Source organism: Ascidiella aspersa, chromosome 3, assembly GCF_963924565.1.
Source record: "Ascidiella aspersa chromosome 3, kaAscAspe10.2, whole genome shotgun sequence".
Lineage (NCBI taxonomy): Eukaryota > Metazoa > Chordata > Ascidiacea > Phlebobranchia > Ascidiidae > Ascidiella > Ascidiella aspersa.
The window spans coordinates 32,199,282-32,218,374 of NC_139449.1; the positions used below are offsets into that span (position 1 = coordinate 32,199,282).

The following is a 19,093-nucleotide window of genomic DNA, read 5'->3' on the forward strand; positions in this document are numbered from 1 at the left end:
AACAGGGGTACCCTGGTCGCTTTAATGTAAACTACCACCCCCTGGCTTGTACTAATCTAAGTCCTTATTTCGCCCAATAATCGACTTTTAACATTTTCGATTCAAATTAAACCAAAACAAATTTGGCATACCTTTCAAGCCTTGTTTATAAATCGTGAAAAACAACTTAAAAAAACGTTAAAAAATTGCAACAGCGGCGATCTCCGGCACCTACTGAAAACGTCCCCAGACACCCACAAGCACTGTGTGGTCGACATGAAGGCATGGGACCTGGCCGACGCCATCCCAGTTAAGCGGGAGTCCGGAGTCAACAAGATCATTCTCAACTCGCGAAAAAACATCGGCCGGGTTTTTGACGGCGACGAGGTGGTCGTCGAGATTGTTAAGCGGGTGGGTTTTACTTTTTCTTTCGCTCTGAGTACCGGAATTTGCATGAGATCGTTTGAAATAAACTACAACTGCTTGATCTTAAACATTGCTATCAACGGAAACGGTAACTAATATTAGTAGTATTTTTTCACGCGGTTTAGCAAAACATGCCGCGATATACAGGATTCTACAGATAACAGGCTTGTGTTTTTTTGAACACCTATTTTTACTAAAAGAATTGCAAACATATTACAGATATTCAAACGTGCTTCCACACATAATGATTAAATACAAAAGACTCAAAATCCAGTTTAAACATTAAGCATAACCGCTGAGGTTTGACCAAAGTGTATAATAAAATAAAAATAGAAGTACATTCCATTTTTATGAAAATTTATTCAGCAATGCTTCCCGCATAAAATATCAGGTCGTATAGATTCCTCTCCCTTTTGTTTTTCGTTATGGCCCATATTTTTTGCCAAACATACCCAAGGCTTCCGAAATATATAAAGTACTATAGTTAATTCGATATATACTTGTGACAAAAATAGTGTGCATTTTTTGCAGGTGGCCCCGAACGGACCGGTATATGGAAAAGTCCTTGGCGTTCTCGAGAGGTTAGAATAGTAGTTTGGCCACCAATTCGATCTTACCGTTTTGTATAACTTCCATTGGCAACAATTTTACTTTCTTTTGAGAATAATGGCTGAAGGTTGCAGTCAGTTAAATACCCACGCCTTATAGCAGTAGTCGGCAAACTTTTTTTGTATCTGCCCAAAGTACTCTTTTTAGAACTATTGAAGGCCCACAATGTAAAACCTCTACGAAAATAACACTAGCGGATTTAAAATATTTGTTTTTAAAGTGAAATATTACATGGCGTCTTTATGCCCTAAACGCTTCCATGATAGTTTAAAACATACGAAAATAAACATACAAAAAACAAACATACGAAAAAATGAAAATACGCGCGAAGCGCGAAACATTTTGCTCTGCGGCCCATATTTGGGCTGCGGCCCACAGTTTGCCGACCACTGCCTTATAGAGTGAACGTTTCGAATAGTTCTTCATTTATTTTAACATGGTTAAGAAATTCGCTGTTCATTGTACCAGTGTTTTCTATAGGCAAGTTAGTATTAGTTTCAAAAATCTTTCCCCACAATTATTTTTACTGGTAAAAATGCTGAAGACGTAATTTTACTGTGAATGTTTTCGAAGCATCAAAACTATTTTGTTTTTAAAGCTTTAGCTTTTTCAAACCAATCACAAAGTGGACTTTAAATTATTCCAAAACTTTCATTTTTTTTTCGATTCTGTTTCGGAACACTTTGGAGATTAGTTGCCTTTTAACCTATTCGTATTTCTAGCAACCCAGAAAGCGTAAAGGAGCGTAATTTCGTCTGCATTCCCGAGATGCCTTTTCAAAAGCATGTGATCACAGTGATGTGTCCGATCGACCGAAAGAGCCCCAAGTTAGCCATTTTGAAGCCAAGGGATATTGGCCCCTACCAAATCGGCGTGTTTCGCATGAACAAAACCAGTAAGTGTCGCCTCATTGAAAATCGGTTTTTTTTAAACTATGTCTTTTCATTTTATTTCTTAAACGATCGTGGTGTTTTTTCGCATCAACATTTCAAGTAAAATGTGTTGTGACCGCTAATTTCCAGTCTTTTAAGTAGGTTTACAGCTGTTAACGTATATTCGACCTACAAAACTGGTTCATAGATATGGACTACGAATTATGTATACTATATATAGTAGTTTTCGAAACTCATTAACTCTTCTAGAGTTGTTCCTCTGTTTTAAACTAAGATTAACTAAACCCCCTTTGATTAATTAACAATACGTGCGCCTGAATTGAACAAGTTTCGTAACGTTTCCTTGGTTTGCTAAAAGTGACTCAAATAGATTAAAGGCAAAAGTGTCTAGCAAATCGACACCATTTTGATAAAGACGTTTCGATACGAACCTGTATCTATTTAATGTCCACCTTCAGTTATGTGATATGAGAGTGCCGTTTAAAAAAACTATAAAAAATGTTTTTTTCACCATGGACTTTATACTGCTCTTGTTTTTGAATTATATTTAAAAATTATAGAACGATCCAATTTTAGGTAATTGAAAGGCTAAACATTTTCTTTAAAACTTTTTGAAACGTCTTTGATTAATTTTGTTCATAAATGTGTGCGACAACCTTGTAATACCACCCCTGTATCTAATGAGTAGCGATACCACAAGCTATTATCAGTCGTGGCCCCTCATCGTAAAACATGGAATTACCGACATCCCTAATTATGCATTTCAAGATTTTTACACAAATCAAAAAACAATCTCACAGCTATTCCTGCCAAGCCTCCGTTTACGGCGTAAAATTGTTTTCAAGGCGACCAGAAAGAGCAGCAGCAGCAGCCGCCTATCAAATGCTTTAAGAGGGTGACGGTGGACAAGTATTCGTACACAAGGGCCAACGGCAATTTGTTCGTTGTCACGTTTCTGCGTTGGAACGAAGACGGCTACTTTCCCTTCGGTTACGTTTCTCGCGTCTTCAGCGCGTCCAATGCTCTGGAATGCATCTCCATCAAATGCCAGATCCCACCCAAACACAAGTAAAATATCGACAGAATTACCGTTCTGCCTGCCAAAAGCTAGTCAGCAAATAATTTCTGGCAGATTATGTTAACCCAAAATAAACTTATTTACGTATAATTTTTGTCCAAAAAAATGTTTCTATAATTTTTTTTTGGTCTATGTTTTTAAAGTTTGAAAAAAAATCAATATTCGAAAAAGTATTAATATTTAATATTAATACTCGCCATAAAAATCAAATTAAAAATTTCATCCCAGGTTGAAACTAGAATTTTTGAATAGCGCAGGAGTAAAAAAGAATTATACGTAAATAAGTTTATTCTGGCGTTGAAATAATATGCCAGAAATTATTTGCTGACTACCTTTTGGTGTTTAGCTGGCCTGGATAACTATTGCGCAAAATAGGCGCACATGGGCCATTGAAGGAAGGGGCACCACAATAATTATTCTATAATAATATTACACTTAAGTGTAAATAACTGAAACATTCAGATATACAAGGTGTGTTCAAGCTATTCTAGAGTTGTACTGGCCAACCATAACGGCACAAATTGTATACTATTGGGTTCTTAAAGCGAAAAAAAATTGACTTCTTCTTTTGTTCACTTTAAATTTGCAAAAAGTTCATGATGATAGTTGGGTCGTAAAAGCTTTGCTGTTTTATTTACGCTTGGTATACGTATCGCCGTGAAAAATGTTAAGAAACACGGATTTAACTTCTACTGAAGTCTGGTGTTAAAAACACTCTGAAAATTCATTATTTTAGTGCGCAAACAACTGTTTTAAAGCCACCACTATCCTGTGCTGTGATATTAAATTTCTGGGGTTAATTGCAGAAAGTCCCTCGAAGAGTCCTCGAAGAATCTTAAAGACGAGAACATTGGCCACAGGATTGACATGACGAAGCTCTTTGTTTTCACGATTGACCCTCCTGGGGCTAAAGACCTCGACGATGGCTTCAGTGTGGAGAAATGTAGCCAGCCTGGCCACACGAATTGCTATAAGGTTCGTATACATTAGTAAAGCTTATCTTATGGGTCAAAGTAGCGGATATTGTCGGCTCGCCGACTGCACAAGTTCACATGCCAAGACTGTTAGCCCGAAGCCCTTACCTTTTCTCGATTTTACACAAAATGCACGTATAGAGGACTAAATAAATGAATGCCCAAATATTAGGCATTAGTATATCAACTCTTGCTACCAGAGGCATTAATCAAAAACAGCTCCTCCCTATATTATGCTACGAGCGTTTGACTTCATTTACCCTGAAGAAGGCGACTGAAATAAGTTGCCGAAACGTTGGTTAACAATTATAAATGCCATAGAAGCTGTTCTTGATTAAGGATTATTGTAGATTGTATTAGATTCTCCACAAGAAAGCAATGAAGCAGTCGTAAAAAGGGGGTTTTCTTATAATCAGGAATGTTACCGTTTTCTCATGATACGGTTTTCTTACAAGCTTTTTAGCATCGTTAACTTCTTGCTATGTTTGTAACGTTTTTTTAATATTCAACCACCCTTGCAAACGTGCAGGACTGTGAGTAAACATCATCAAATAGGTACTGCTGAGTCCACATCGACAAAATATTTGTGGAGAAACCTTATATTTGGCGAATGAGATCAGAAGTTTAAACATGAGCGGATATTGCTTGCGTGTAAATCACTTCCAATTTTTCTATTAATTGTAAACGTGACGTAAAACCTGGAAGGCCAACGTTTAAAATGTCTGTTTTTTTTCACAGATCGGAGTGCATATTTGCGACGTTGCATCGGTTGTCGCAAAGTTTTCGCATGTTGACAAAGAAGCGGAAAAACGGGTTCGATCCTATTACGATTCAGGTGTTTTTATCAAAACAAAGTTTTTTTTTAATATTTGCATATATTTTGAAATATATGTGGAATTCTGCAAGTTATTTTCCGCTTGCTCTTTTTTAATTTAAGGCATGTACTGCGCAAAACAAAATAAGAAGCGCTCATCTATATGTGGACGTCATTTTTATTATTTTTTTATTGCCGAATATCTGGTACACTGAAATGCTGAAAATCTAGTCACAAATTAAAAACGAGGGGAGGCCAGTTTGTAATAACTTTGGTGCATTGGTTACAGGTGTACACTGGTTTTATTTTTATCTTTTGGGGGTAAATAATGTTTTTAGTAGTTTCTAGACCAAGCCGATCATTAAATAGGACTGAAGCTGGGGACTGAATGCATTTTGGGGATGTCTAATACTTCCTTAGGAATGTCAGGTACCTATGGCTTACATGTACCAACGAAAAGTGGTTTCGATGTTGCTTAGTCGGTTTAAGTTACATTCATTTGTTAATCCAGATTTTAGATAATTAGCTTTCAAAGTAGGACGACATTGTATCCAAAGTAATGGCTAAGCGTTCTATATTATTTTTTTAACACATCGGTACGCACCACCTTAGTATGGGAAGACGACTGATATTTGGCATCTGACTCTGGTATTATAATCGGACATGCCGTTTTTGCAGTTGAGTATTTTTGTAAGTTTTAATCCATCCAGATGGCAAAAGGAAATCTTCGATGCTGCCTGAAAGCGTTTCACGACAATGCAGTTTACGTGAGATGGAAACACGAAGGGCTGTGTCGACCTTCTTTCACACGTCGCAGCAATACCCGGACGTATTCTCCGAAAGTGAGTAAAGGCTTAGTAAAAAAATATCTGCTCACACTTTGTTTAGTTATGGATTCAAACGTGACTTATTTCTGTGATTCGCCTCTTTGATAACTATTCAGTACGAAAATTGTAAAACAATTTAAAAACACTTATACCTGTGTTACATTTTCACTTCAAACTTATAATTTTGCCTTGTCCAAAAACAAACAGAAATTTGCTAAACGTTTGCCTTGGCTAAAAACAACAAGTTGACCAATCTGTGATTGAAAAGTAAAGTTCACACGCCATTAATTGTTCTATTTTTTGCGGTACGTTTGGCATTTTCAGGACAATAACTACGTATCGCTTATTGGAAAGCAAACAGGACTGAGTTAGTTCTTGTGGGCATTTGGAAACACAATAACAGATGCTAAAAACCTGAAAGCAAAACACATTAAATTAATAAAAAATTAAGCCCAGTTAGCATTTAGTTGGCTGTTTGTGTTACCTGAAAGTTATTGCGGTTCCTTGGCATATAGGTGGCAGATTTCCAAACCCACAGCTGACCACTGTACGCTCAAAAAAGCAACTCTCCTACACCGAAGCCCAGCAACTGCTGCACAAAGCCTTCGGCGCAAGCGGACAGGGAAAAATCTTTCAAAAATCTGACGAAGGAACGCTCCATCTACAAATTTGTGAGCAATTCAACAACTGTTGTACATAACTATACAGTATACCCGTCTTTTAATTTTTTTATAAAACTGTGTGACCATCTTGTGTAGCCTACTTAGCTTTTAGATGAAAACGCAAGGAAAGTCGGTCACTTTTGTGAAGTAAAATTAATTTTTTAAGTTTTTTTAAGGTAATGGAAAAGCAACCTAACAAAACTCGGTTTGTAAAGAAAGTACGGCATGGAATCAAAAACTACGTTTATTAGTTTGTGAATAGCATATCTCAAGGTACTTCAATCACAGCCAGGAAAATAAGATAATATATCAATTTATATTCAAAATAACGAAAAGCAAAACCCCATAAAAAATAATTACAATAAAGCAATACTCGAGAAAAGTCTTCCCGAAGCAAATCGAAATACTTGTAATATCGCAAATAATAAGAGATTAAAACACAACGCCAAACTAATCAAGGAACGAAATGTCAATTTATGATCGTGCCAAAAGTGAGTGTCTTCAACTTTTATTTCAAAATTGTCTTATGGCAAGTTGTAAACCGCAAGCGTGTAAACCGTATTTTACCAAAATAAAAACGACGAATAATAGTTAAACGCTGGGCTAATTTCGCAGACGAACTGTGGAAATTCTTCATGGCAATGCGAACGAAGCGATTGGATATCGCCACATACGGAGTCGAGCACAAAGACGAATCTCTGGAGCAATTTCGCGAGGAGGAGGTGGCCCGTTTGCTCGTAGAGGAAGCCATGACCACTGTGAACGCTTGCTCGGCGCTTTATCTGTCTAGGAAGGTTGGTATTTACGGTAAAGTGGTGTTTCTCAGCCTTTTTCGCGGCGACTAAAATACTAAGCGTAAGTCTAACAGCGACACAATTATCTTCACTTAAATTTCCGCAAGATAAACTGAACAAAGCAGAAGAAGGACAATAGCACCAATAGATCCTGATTTAACAAATATGGGTCGTTTCATCGCATTACTTCCGGAATGTTCGTAAATCTTGGAGAAACCTTGCGCCTAACAAATTTCAATAAATCTAACCCATTGAACTAATTCCGTCGACGACCACTGTGGACGCTTGCTCGGCGCTCTATCTTACCAGGAAGGTTGGTATTTACTGTAAAGTGGTGTTTCTCAGCCTTCTTTCGCGGAGACCCAAATACGACCTAGTTATCTTCACTGAAATTTTCGTAAGCTTAAAGTAAGCAAAGAAGAAGTATGATAGCACTAATAAATTCAAATTCAACAAATATGGGTCGTTTCCTCGTACTGCTCCCAAAATCTTCGTAAATTTTGGAGAAACATTGCTCAGAACAAATTTTAATAAATCTACCCAATTGAACTAATTCAGTCGGCTACCGAACAAAACCAGTGCACACCCAATGCTGGGTCGCGAACCATAGGTTTAGAAACAGTGCTGTAAAAGATCGCGATTATGCGCATTTTGTTTTCATGGCAATAGTGCGTATATTTTTCGATAACGATGCCCTGTATTTGGTTCAATGGCAATACAACTTATTTATTTTCCGATATAGGTCCGACTCCAGCCAAAAACTAAATATTTCCTCCAACTCAACAGCCAGTATTCCAACTGTTTTCGTAACTATAAAATAAGGTGGATATGCATTAATCTACCCGTAGTGGTGTCTAACTTATTCACCCACAATATATGGTTGGAAAATGACAAATACGTGGCCGGAAAATAGTCTTACCCGAGTCCAACACCGTCCGAAAAAATAAAGCCGAGTCCCGGATCCGACATAGTTTCTACAGCCTTAATTCCACCTTTTTGCTTAACTAAAATAGGGTGGATATACAGCAAATTTTTAGCCTAACTAAAATAGGATGAATATACAGCAATTTACTCATAGAGGTATAATATGTTAATCCACCAAAAATACGTCTTTAAAATGACAAATAAGTTGTTGGAAAACACCCTTACCCGAGTCCAAATCGGAACAAAAAAAACAGTCCTGAGGCCAAACCTATTCCGCAGCGGTGTGCCAACTAAGACATAGTTAAAATGTTTTTATTACAGTGCAGCGATTTCACTTTGCGGTGTCAGGAAAAACCCAATCTAGAACAAGCGGAAAGTTGGAGCAGTGGTTTCGCTGAAGGGATAAGGCTTTCGGTCAATCTGCAGTCCTGGCAGAAGTGCATGAATTTGATGAATCAGGCTCAGCAAACGCCAGCCGATGTTCCGGTAAGAGTTTGATTATTTTCTAAGCCAGTAAAACAGTGATCCTTACACCAGGGTTGTAAACAAGTCACTTTGAAATCACTTAAGTTCCAGTCAAGTCATATTTAGGGCAAGTCAATCTAAATTCATGTCCTTGTCATAAAAATTTAACGTTAAAGTAGAAAAATTGGTAAATTATTCTGATTATGAACAATAACTCTAATAAAAGGCACCAATAAACGCGACATGTATTAAGTAAATGGTTTTATGTGCACAACTTAAATGCCTGATAAAAGCACTTATTTTCAACCCAAGTGATTTGTCCAAAAGACTCAAACCAGGTAAATTAATTACCCTGGAAGAATAAAATCGAGTCATTGACACTACCACACTACCAGTCCACAACAGTGTTTCTAGAGAAAATGCAAAGTGTGCCGCAAAACTTTTGTAATTTACAAAATAACGTTTTCGTGTTACAAATTGTTGCCTGTCTGTAATCTGCAACTTAAGTTGTTGATTTTTTGGTGTAAGTACGCTACTTGTTAAACTTACTTCAAGGTGATTGCTATTTTGGCAAAATCGCGATAATTAATGGTTTATGTTGGAATTTATTTATCCATGTAAATTTGGCTGATATCTAGAAACGCGCTCTACCTCTATAAATGCAATACTAAACAAGTTGCCTTTATTTACTACCAGAAAAAAAAAATTATTTACTACTCCCTTTTTCTCTCTCTCTGTCTCTCTCTCTCCTCTCTCTCTTTGTCTCTCTATTCTCTCTTTCCTCTCTCTTTCTCTCTCTCGCTCTCTCTCTCTCTCCCTCTCTATCTCTCCCTCTCTGTGTAACGGTCAGTTTTATCGAGTCACTTCCACAATTAACCAAACAAATTATGCTGTATTCTGAACTCACGACACGTATTAATTTCCGCAGACGATCACGATACTGGATTCAGTGTGGGGCCAGATAGATGAGGCACTAAAAAGCGGCGACTTTCTTTCAGCTCTGATGCTCTTCTGTTGCGACAACTTACAGCCGGCCATTTCACCTGCAGCTAACAAGTGAATGGTTATTTAAATAACTACTTAAAGGTCGCACGACAAGCTTTGTTTCCCAACCTAATTAACGCTCAAAGATACTTTTTATTGAATTAACCTTGTCAGCATGAAGCTTTGTTTAACAAAAAACAGTTGTTATACCGCGATGATGATTTTATTTGACCTATACTATGACGTGTTAACGTGTATTTGTTAACTGATAAGTTTTTGGTTCTGTTTCAACCGCTATCAGTTTATTATACTGTATTCTGTAAACCTGTGGTTGCCACACAAGCACTATCACACTGAATATTTGAGACTTGTTGCCATAATTCCAAAATCGTCCTAATAGTGGTCACATACACCAAAAACATGTCCAGAAACCCACAATTTTGTCATTATGGTACTTGAGTAATCTTAGCGACAATCTCCCATAATCCCCAAAATGTACTTTTAGTGAACCAAGCCCCAAAAATGCACACTGCCAACTGTACTTGTGCAACAGTTTAATGCAGTTAATCCCAGTGGATAACCAACATTAATATAAAACCGTACTTCTAAAGTCCCGACCCAAAACATACCTGTCTGTTATTATTACTGAGCCACGTCGTTAACCGAAAACAGCCACTGCAAACACCCAAAACTGCACAGTATATAATTAGCGACCACGCTCTGAAAATTAAATTATCATCCGATCTATGTATTTCATACCAAGTCTATGTATTGTACAGTTTTAACAGCATCCAGCATCGGGCCGTGGACAGGCACAGCGACGTTATGTGGCAAGACGTGCCCTTCGAAGAGCACTCACACTTTCGGATGCGGCTTCCCTACTACGCAACGTGTACCTCGCCCATGCGTCGGTACCTGGACCTGCACATGCAGCGCCAGATCGTCAAGTACTGCAGGATAGCGCCGTGGCTGGACGAGGCGGTAGTGCCGCTTAATCCACTGCCGGAGAATGAGCCCCTGAAGAAGTGAGTTGATCACATTTTTATGTGCTCTAATTATATATTTGTTTAAAAGTGTTGCCTTATTTCAAGTTAATTTAATTTTACCTTTACCGTGCAGCTGACTGGAAGGTCCATTGGACCCATCGCTGCTCCGGCCGTATCGCGCGTGAATTTGTTTTTTGTCATAGCTTACTTGTGTATTTTAGTTTAAGCGCTAACGGAAAAATAAACATTACTTACTTACTTACTTACTTTTAAGAGCTATATAGCCTTTTTTGGGGGTTTGGTTACTTTAATACGCCAAAAAACATTTTTCATTGATGTAGTTCGACGTTTTAACCAATATGCAGGGACTCAATAAAAATAAAGAAAAATTTAAAATTAAAAATCCGATTTACTCGTTACTGGCAAAGTAACGTATATGCTATCGAAAAAAAATTTACTTATTATTCTATAGTTTTTGCGGGATGATTTTTTGGCACTAAGCTTCTTTAAAAGGACCGACCATGTATTTTATTAGTTAGGCAAAGCAAAGACAAGTTGTAGCCCTACTGCGGCCTAAAAACCGCAAAAACGCAACACCTTTTTGATAACATTCCCTTACCATGACCTTTTTATCAGCTCAAAATGTGCGAAAGTTTGAATGTAGATTTGTTGTGCCATTTAAGATTTTGCGATGCTGAACTAGCGAGCGACAAAAAGCAAGTCGAATTCCAAGCGAGCATGTCGTCTTATCGTTTCGCAACCTCAGTGGGACGACAGGAAAACAGAAGCTACCAAAACGTGATCGTCACTCAGGTTTGTTTTATTCCCGGTATATTTCTTGCAACGTGTCATATTACAAATATTTTTCCTGATTTTAACATTGCTATACCAGTAAAGTAGTTAAAGTTATTAAGCACTTTTTAAATACAAAAAACTAGAAGTAATTAGCCAAGTATATAGTATATATTTGTCGTTAGAACCCTTCTTCTGTTTAAGCTGAAATACATATGTGTAGTTAACCTATAAGCAGAGGTTCTTAAACTGGGGTCCATGGACCCCTTGGGGATCCGTGAAATAGTTTTAGGGGTTCCATGAAATCCTAATTGAAATATTAGTGTAGACTTATGAAGTAATCAATTTATAAAAAACAATTTAATTAAAAACAAAACAGGTTTGCACTCAATGTATTTAGACTTCATTTCACTTTCCCATTTTTGGACCAAAATCAGCAACCTATTGAAGTTGATTTGGACTGTGACGTAAATTTATTACGTCTACTTGAATTGTATGTGCCTAAGTGGTCCGTGCGAGCTAAAATAAAATTTTAGGGGTCCGCGGTAAAAAAAGTTTAAGAACCCCTGACCTATAGATTGCCAAAATCAAGGTTATTTCGCTTTACAAAATACGTGAAGGTCTCCGTCTCGATCAGTTCAATCACAGTAGGAAAAATTGTAATTTTGTTTCAACATAACCTACTATGTAAGTATGCTTTTAATTTCGTTTTTTTTTAATAAATAACTTTTTTCGGTAGTACTAAATTAAAGTAGACACTCAGCTGGGCTTTAGGTATGTTAGTGATGACATTTGACCAAATAAAAAGCAGATTAATCTACCTCGGAAGATTTCGCAGTAAAATAATAATTCCATTGTGAAGCCGAATTCCAACTGGTTTAAACAACGAAGTTTAGTCAAATTTTTGATACACATATATTTTTAAACGTTCAATTTAGTTAAAATAATTCTCCAATTAAGGGTTATCATACCCTTATGGATTTTATTATACTTTTTGTTTGGGGTTTTTAATTAACCATAGCATTCCAAGATAGTAAATGAGGTCATTTGCCTCGAACATTTACCTTTCGGCGTCAAGTTGAAAACGCACAGTCGCACAGTATCCAATACGCCAACTGGCATGCACAAGTCAGGTAGAATTGGTCATTTTAAAACAACCATGCTCGCTTAATGTCAGGTTACGAGCAAGGAGATTACTGTGAAACTGCCGGGTGTCCAAGGTTGCCAGGAGTACACGATTCCCTATTCTGCCCTCCACACCCAAATCTCAAAATGGCAGCCCAACAAGGAGGTTCCTCTGGGTCCGCGCGGCGAGAAGTACCTCTTGTTCAACGACGTCAAGTGGTTTAAAAGGTAAGACTTTACTTTTCAAAGCCGGTGGTAAATCTACGTCATGAGGGGGGGAATTTGATTTATAAATCAAACCCCCCCAATTTTTGAGAGGGATTTGATTTATATAAAAGAAAAGTTTAAAAGCAATATTTTGTTAAGTGTTTAACTGTACGTGTGTAGCTTTCGAACAGTTGTGTTTCGACAACAAAACAATTTTCTTTTGTGTTTACAACAAGAACTAATTTTTTAAGTTTTTTTCTCGATTATATATTATCAATGGTGATATGCTAGTTACCCTTGGAAAGACTGTCCGGGATTGTCTTAAATTGTAAATGTAAAGCAGCAACAAACTCTTATTGACTTTGGAGCATAATAGTTGGATGTTGGAGTAAGACGTAATAAGAATATTAAATCCCACACAGAAATAGGTAGCATTTTGAACGTTTTCGAATATATCTTTATTCTTTATGTTGAAAATGAATAAAGAGATATTCGAAACGTTCAAAATGTTACCTACTTTTGTATGGGCTTTGATATTCTTACTACGTCTTATTGACTTAATTATATGTTTTTACATCCTTTCTTTGCTTTGCTGTAATATATGTTGGATGAAGTTTTTCATGCCAATTCCGTTAACCCAATATCTTTTAAAAGCACAAAGATAAAACCTAGTGTGCGCTAAGAGCAGCTAACTTCTTCATTTAAACTGTTTTACAAATTGCCATCAGATTGATTAATTGGTCGATAAGGTAAAACTAAAAAAAAATAAATAGGCTATTGCATTTATACTTTGGCCTGATGAAGCACGGTTGTGCGAAAGCTAGTCAAAAATTTAATACAATTTGTCCTTTAATAGTGCCACCTGATTACCCTATTGAGAATTGGATAAATACGGCCATTCACAGTGTTTAATCGGTCAGTGTCTGGAAACCAGTTAATAATCTCGACAGGTACTACGACCTTTCTAAGGATAAATGCTCGCCACAAGCAATCGAAACCGGCGGCAAAATGCAAAAGCACGCCGTGGACGGCAAAAGGTTTCTGGAGCTCACCGACTTTCTGAAAGCGAACCTTCCAAAGAAGACCATCACGGATCTGAAGCCGCATATTGTCGGCCAACTAAAAGCGTAAGTCCGAATCTGTTTTGGCAATGTTTTGAATGCCACTAAGCAGCTAGAAGAATAGTAAAAGTGCGCGAACAACTTTAGAAGCAACAGAGAGGTTCAAGCCGGGAATACAACCCTAAACCTGCGTTTGTTATCCGTTGTCATATGCCGTGTCGTTTACCTTTCAAATGTTGTAGTTGGATTAATAGTGAAAATAAGATAACAAATAGGATTTTTGAGGATAGTTCAGCGTGATTCAATTGTAAGGCTATTTTTATCAACCTAAATCGCCCAACATCTAATTGCTGCTATCTCCCTTTTTATTTCGTCACTGTGGGCATTCCCAAAACTATATGTTTAGCCAACATTAGCTATAAAAATGCAACATTTTATGGTTGGCGCGAATATTCTTCGGTATAGTATGTTATGCATTACGGTATGACAATGTTTTCAGCGTGAAGGCGCCTTGTATAATATGTTTTGCCTAAAAGGCTGTATAAAACAGACTCTATACAAAATACAATTTCTGTCACATTATTTAATTAATGCAATTTTCCATTCAGCTTTGCAACTAAGCTGTTGTATCGCAAGTAACGCCTATATCCAACATTTAACACAAAATAAACACAATGTGAGCTTTTGTTCGCTTTGTTCGAACTTTTGTACGTGATTTCGGTGCAGCCATTCAGGTGTAGAGATGATAAATGCTAAAAAAACTTCTTTTTATTTGCATAATGCCAAAAAAAGCAAGTTTTTATTTGCATATTTACACACCAGTTCTTTCTAGAACAGCACGTTTGGCAAGCCTACTTGGATTATGACGTCACGGTATGACGTAACTGTTAACGCCATATGTAATTTTTTTTCATTCACCCTCAAATCAAAATCCTGGATCTGCCTCTATAACATCGACCCGAGATATGAAACGAAATTCTTTTGATAGCCCGCCACAAAATATAGTTGGACCATGCTGGATTAGATTAATTGTTTTCGTCCGTATTCCACCAAAGCCTGTTGTCCATCACCGGTATAACGACATCCATCTTAGGCAGTTAGATACTGGCGTATAAACTCAATTACTTTACTGTTATGTGGCGCATCCCATTAATGGCTCAGCTCCACAATTTATAAAATTATATAGCTGGTTTACTCCGTTTTTGCAGTGATGTAAACAAGTCATTTAAATAAATTTAAGTCCAAGTCAAGTCATTTTAAGTAAATACCAAGTCTAGTCCCAGTCAAGTCCTAATTAGAGCAAGTCAAGTCCTTGTCGTAAAAATTAAACGTTAAACTATTAAAATTGGTAAACTTGTCCGATTATGAACTAACAAATAACACAACGCAACATACAGCACGTTAATTGTTTTTATATGCAAAACTATTTCTTAGTGATTTATGCTTAATAAAAACAATACATCTCAGCACAAGTTATAAGTCAAGTCAATTCATCTGTCCAAAAGACTTCAGCCAAGTAAATCCATCTGTCCAAAAGACTTAAGTCAAGTCAACTCATTCGAAAACACTGACTTAAGTACACACTAGTCAAGTCATTACAAAACTGCGCTTTTTTTGCGTTTACGCGCTTCAGAATTTCGGCCAGCAAACATACAGTGACGGGCTGCGATCTCGCCAAAGGTGGCCAGGGTCCGTGCGACAACTACACCTGCTCCAAACGCGATTCCCAGTGCCTCGATCGCATGTCGTTCTGGACCAAAAACAAGATCAAGCACTGTCGGGTCGTCTCCATGCAGTTTAAGGCAGGCGCTTCGCTTCACATCCAGCTATTTGCTCGCACTCAACAGATGCTACTTGCGCCCAGCATTCAGCTGCTGTGCTTGGCCGACAACTTCGACTTGTGTCTCATGCACCAGCAGTTCGCTGTCGAGACGTTCGCCTCGGATGTACGCCCGGCCCACGGTAGAGTGTAGTTTATATAAGCTGTGTTGCTGTATAGTTTCCAGTTTGAACCATCCTGCATATGTGTATAGGGTAATCAGGTGACATGATATTAAAACAAATTCTCGATAAGATTTCGCACGACCGTGCTTCATCAGGTCAAACTCCCAAAGTTCTGTCAGGTCAGTTAGATCTGATGACGCACGGCTCTTCGAAATCTTGTCGAGAATCCATGCGGTTTGTCTTTGCATAGTGCCACCTGATTACCATTACACATAACGCAAATACGGCCATTTACAAAGATTGTATATGTGAGGTAACTACGCGGACAGAAATAGGAAAATTTGCTTGATTCTTTACGCTTCAAAGCAGACGCAGCATTTGGTGGTTTAGAACAGTCTCTGCGTACTACCTGGTACAGAATATACCATTGTGCTAAAATTAAATTATGCTTTTGTTAAGCCAGCAGTTTGCCTTGTTGCACTACGACCCGATTAGGCTAGCTTTCTGAGGCACCCGGTTGATTATTAAAAGTATACCGTCATTCTCTGATACTTGGTGATCAGACCCAAGTCGAATATTCAAACTTTCGCCGTTAAGGCTGCTGTCTCTCAAGCTTATTTAGGGTTTAATTATTAATAGGCAACGTCGCCATTTTTGACTGTCGTCGGTACAGATTCAATCGAGTTAAGAAAACTGATCAACAAATAATATTTCTGCAAAATTTTAAGAAATGATTTTATGTTTTTACCTGTTTTTGTAAACAGCCTTAATTAACACCGTCTGTTCACCCTATTATTTTGTATTTTACATTGAAGTGCCTCCCGAGTACCGATCAGTGGAGGAATATGTCGAGAAGTGGTTGCCGGTTCTTCGTCTTGATGGTGTCTACAGCGCGGTTAGAGATAGCACTTCCATAACATACGACAAGGTCGACATCTTTTGGATCCCTCAAGGTAGGACGCAAGCCGAAAAAAAAACACGATGTTGGATTTTTGCGTGAAAAAATTGCCACATATATAGCCGCCAGCAGGCGCGGGTCCGGGATTTTTTACAAAGATTTAGAGATGACGTCACACCGTGACTATAAAGAAATATTCTTAACAACGCCACACAGTTCCTTTATATTGTTAACTTTTAGGTTGGAGATGTGTTACTCGCAATGTACAAACGCATATAAACGATTAGGTTGCCAAAACCTCTATTTTGCGGATTCATTTTTTTAAATTACCTAAGACCTATAAAAAAGAGTAGCACGAAAACCGACTTTTTTACATTTACGTATAATTAAATTATGAAAATATATATTTTTTAGGGGCCAAGGCTTCATTTTGTTTATTTAAAGTTTTGGCGACTTTCTTCTTCGTCAAATACAATTTTTAGAAAAACTATTAAATATCCCCATTTTATGTAGTGTTTGTTTTGTCCGAATGGTAAACCTGCAACGCTCTATAGGCGTCCGTGTTACGTCTAACCAAATAACATTATCGGTTACAAAAGGCAACGAATTTTCAATAGAGCTTCCTGTTCATAATACTGTTTTGTGCGCCCCTCACAATGAAAGATAATGCTAATGCTTCTTGTTACAGATGCTTCCGGACATTTCTACATGGATTCCTGGCTTTTGAAAGAGAGATTCGCCTACATTGAAAAGGACGACTTTCTTTGCATTCGCTACTGCAACGTCAAGTCTGACGTCACAGGTAATACTTTATACGAAAAAAAAATTACGACGGATTTGTATGTGGTACGATACCGCATAACGAACTTACATGAAGTGCCTGGGAAACGATAGACCTTTAAAGCAGACTTTTGAATCCAAGCCACCAACCAATTTAATCCGGCCCGCAGCTTATTTTCGATAAACATTTTTAGGCAAAAACCCTAATAATTTTTTTGAATAAATTAATCTTGTAAAGCAAGGCATCCTTACCTATTCCTACGTTTTCCAGCTTTTAAAACATTGATATTAAGGCTTGATTTTAGAAAAAAAATCATACGTTATATTATGTGTTCAGCTCGTTTTTGCAACAGCCCTCCAAGACATTTTGTGTATATCGTGCGGTCCGCTGTCAAAAATAATAAAAATAACTAGAATCAGGCCTAAACAACAGTTTAGCTAGCCCCAAGCCCAACCCATAAGTTCATCACTAACTCCCCTAATAATTTTAACACTAACCGATTTTCTAACCCTACCCATTACCCACCAATATCCCCAAACAGGACCAAAAATCCGGTGCCAAAACAGTGGCGTTCCAACGGCGCCATTCAGACTAGGGTCTACCTTACCAAATATTTATATGGGATGACATTTATTTTCGTGACATATCGTGTTTTTTTTCAAGTTCTCATTTTTTAGGTTAGACCGATTTTTGTTCAGAGTGTTATAGAAAAGGTATAAATCGTAAAACGTTCACATTTTAAACGTTCACTTTTTTCATTTTGAGCGTTCAAACGTTACATTTTTCATGAAAATGAAACGTCAAACATTAAAATTGTTAAACTCGTACGGTTATAAGAGCAATAAATGGAAAAAAAGAATAAAAATAACGCAACGTAAAGCAATCAAATTGTTTTATGTGGAAACATCAGGATAAATAGCTCAATTTTAAAACAACAACGAAAAACATTTACATTTTTTTTACCAAGTTTTTTAATTTAAATTTAATTTAATTTTTTCGTTTAACATGTTTACAACAAAACCAAAAATCAGCTTTATAAAATCAAATATATGCATTGTTTCCAATGTAGCCTACTTATACTTGTCTAATATGCAGTGACCGACCGTCCACGATATTTGAACACGCTCTAACGTTCTTTAAGCTTTGTTGTACGCGCTAATATTGGCCTAATGTTGAATGTTCCCTGTTTTCCGATTCCCGGGATTTAATATAATTCGATTATAAATGGAATCAGAAACTTATACTATTTACGCACAAGGTTCAGAAAGACTACTTTTGCGACAACTGAAGTAATTTCACATAAATTTGTCCAATTCCTTGCACGACAATAATTCCTTTAACGAACCACAGTTTGGGTCATTTGCCTGCCAACTTCAAAAAGCTTATAATCCGTTTCTGAAGTCAATGACCCTGTTGTCTTCTGAACACTGATCTATTTTTCTACATATTTTTGTGTATTTATTTTGTTTGACGTCGGATTTGGACTCGGGAGTCGGACTCGGAACGTGACAAAATAGCTCATTTGAACGAAGTCGGACAGGTTATTTTCAACCGGCTCCGCAGCCCTGTTAAAAACACTTTGGAATTTGTTTCAGGAAACCTATACACTTGGATGGCACACGCGCTAATAACTCACGTGAAAAGGGACGGCGATAGCCGAAACGATACTGTTCACTTTCGACTTTGCAAGACTGCGGTGGGATCGAAAGAACCCGATGTGACGCAAGTACGCGGAAAAAAGGCGACCGTGGAACACATTCTCTACCAGATGCCGCATCGGTGAGCGTGAGGATAAGTACTTGCTTAATTAACACCAAAAAGTGATTTTTTTACAAACTTCCAAAGTGAGTTGTTCAGAATTCTAAATTAA

General features: G+C 37.4%; 1 protein-coding gene across 2 annotated transcripts in view; it reads left to right on the forward strand.

Moving 5' to 3' along the window:
• The window catches only part of LOC146162510 (3'-5' exoribonuclease HELZ2-like), a 48,562-nt gene that overhangs the window by 18,146 nt on the left and 11,323 nt on the right, over positions 1-19,093 (forward strand). The window contains exons 27-45 of one of the 2 annotated variants that reach the window (XM_083384015.1): positions 195-390; positions 937-986; positions 1,737-1,909; positions 2,753-2,975; positions 3,792-3,960; positions 4,698-4,794; positions 5,484-5,615; positions 6,116-6,271; positions 6,878-7,056; positions 8,302-8,466; positions 9,374-9,501; positions 10,209-10,454; positions 11,099-11,228; positions 12,385-12,560; positions 13,490-13,666; positions 15,234-15,562; positions 16,360-16,497; positions 17,131-17,244; positions 18,819-19,002. In XM_083384015.1, the coding sequence (XP_083240141.1) occupies positions 195-390; positions 937-986; positions 1,737-1,909; positions 2,753-2,975; positions 3,792-3,960; positions 4,698-4,794; positions 5,484-5,615; positions 6,116-6,271; positions 6,878-7,056; positions 8,302-8,466; positions 9,374-9,501; positions 10,209-10,454; positions 11,099-11,228; positions 12,385-12,560; positions 13,490-13,666; positions 15,234-15,562; positions 16,360-16,497; positions 17,131-17,244; positions 18,819-19,002 (3,162 nt within the window). The remainder of the gene's footprint in view (positions 1-194; positions 391-936; positions 987-1,736; positions 1,910-2,752; positions 2,976-3,791; positions 3,961-4,697; positions 4,795-5,483; positions 5,616-6,115; positions 6,272-6,877; positions 7,057-8,301; positions 8,467-9,373; positions 9,502-10,208; positions 10,455-11,098; positions 11,229-12,384; positions 12,561-13,489; positions 13,667-15,233; positions 15,563-16,359; positions 16,498-17,130; positions 17,245-18,818; positions 19,003-19,093) is intronic. The other variant, XM_083384016.1, reaches the window with a different exon arrangement.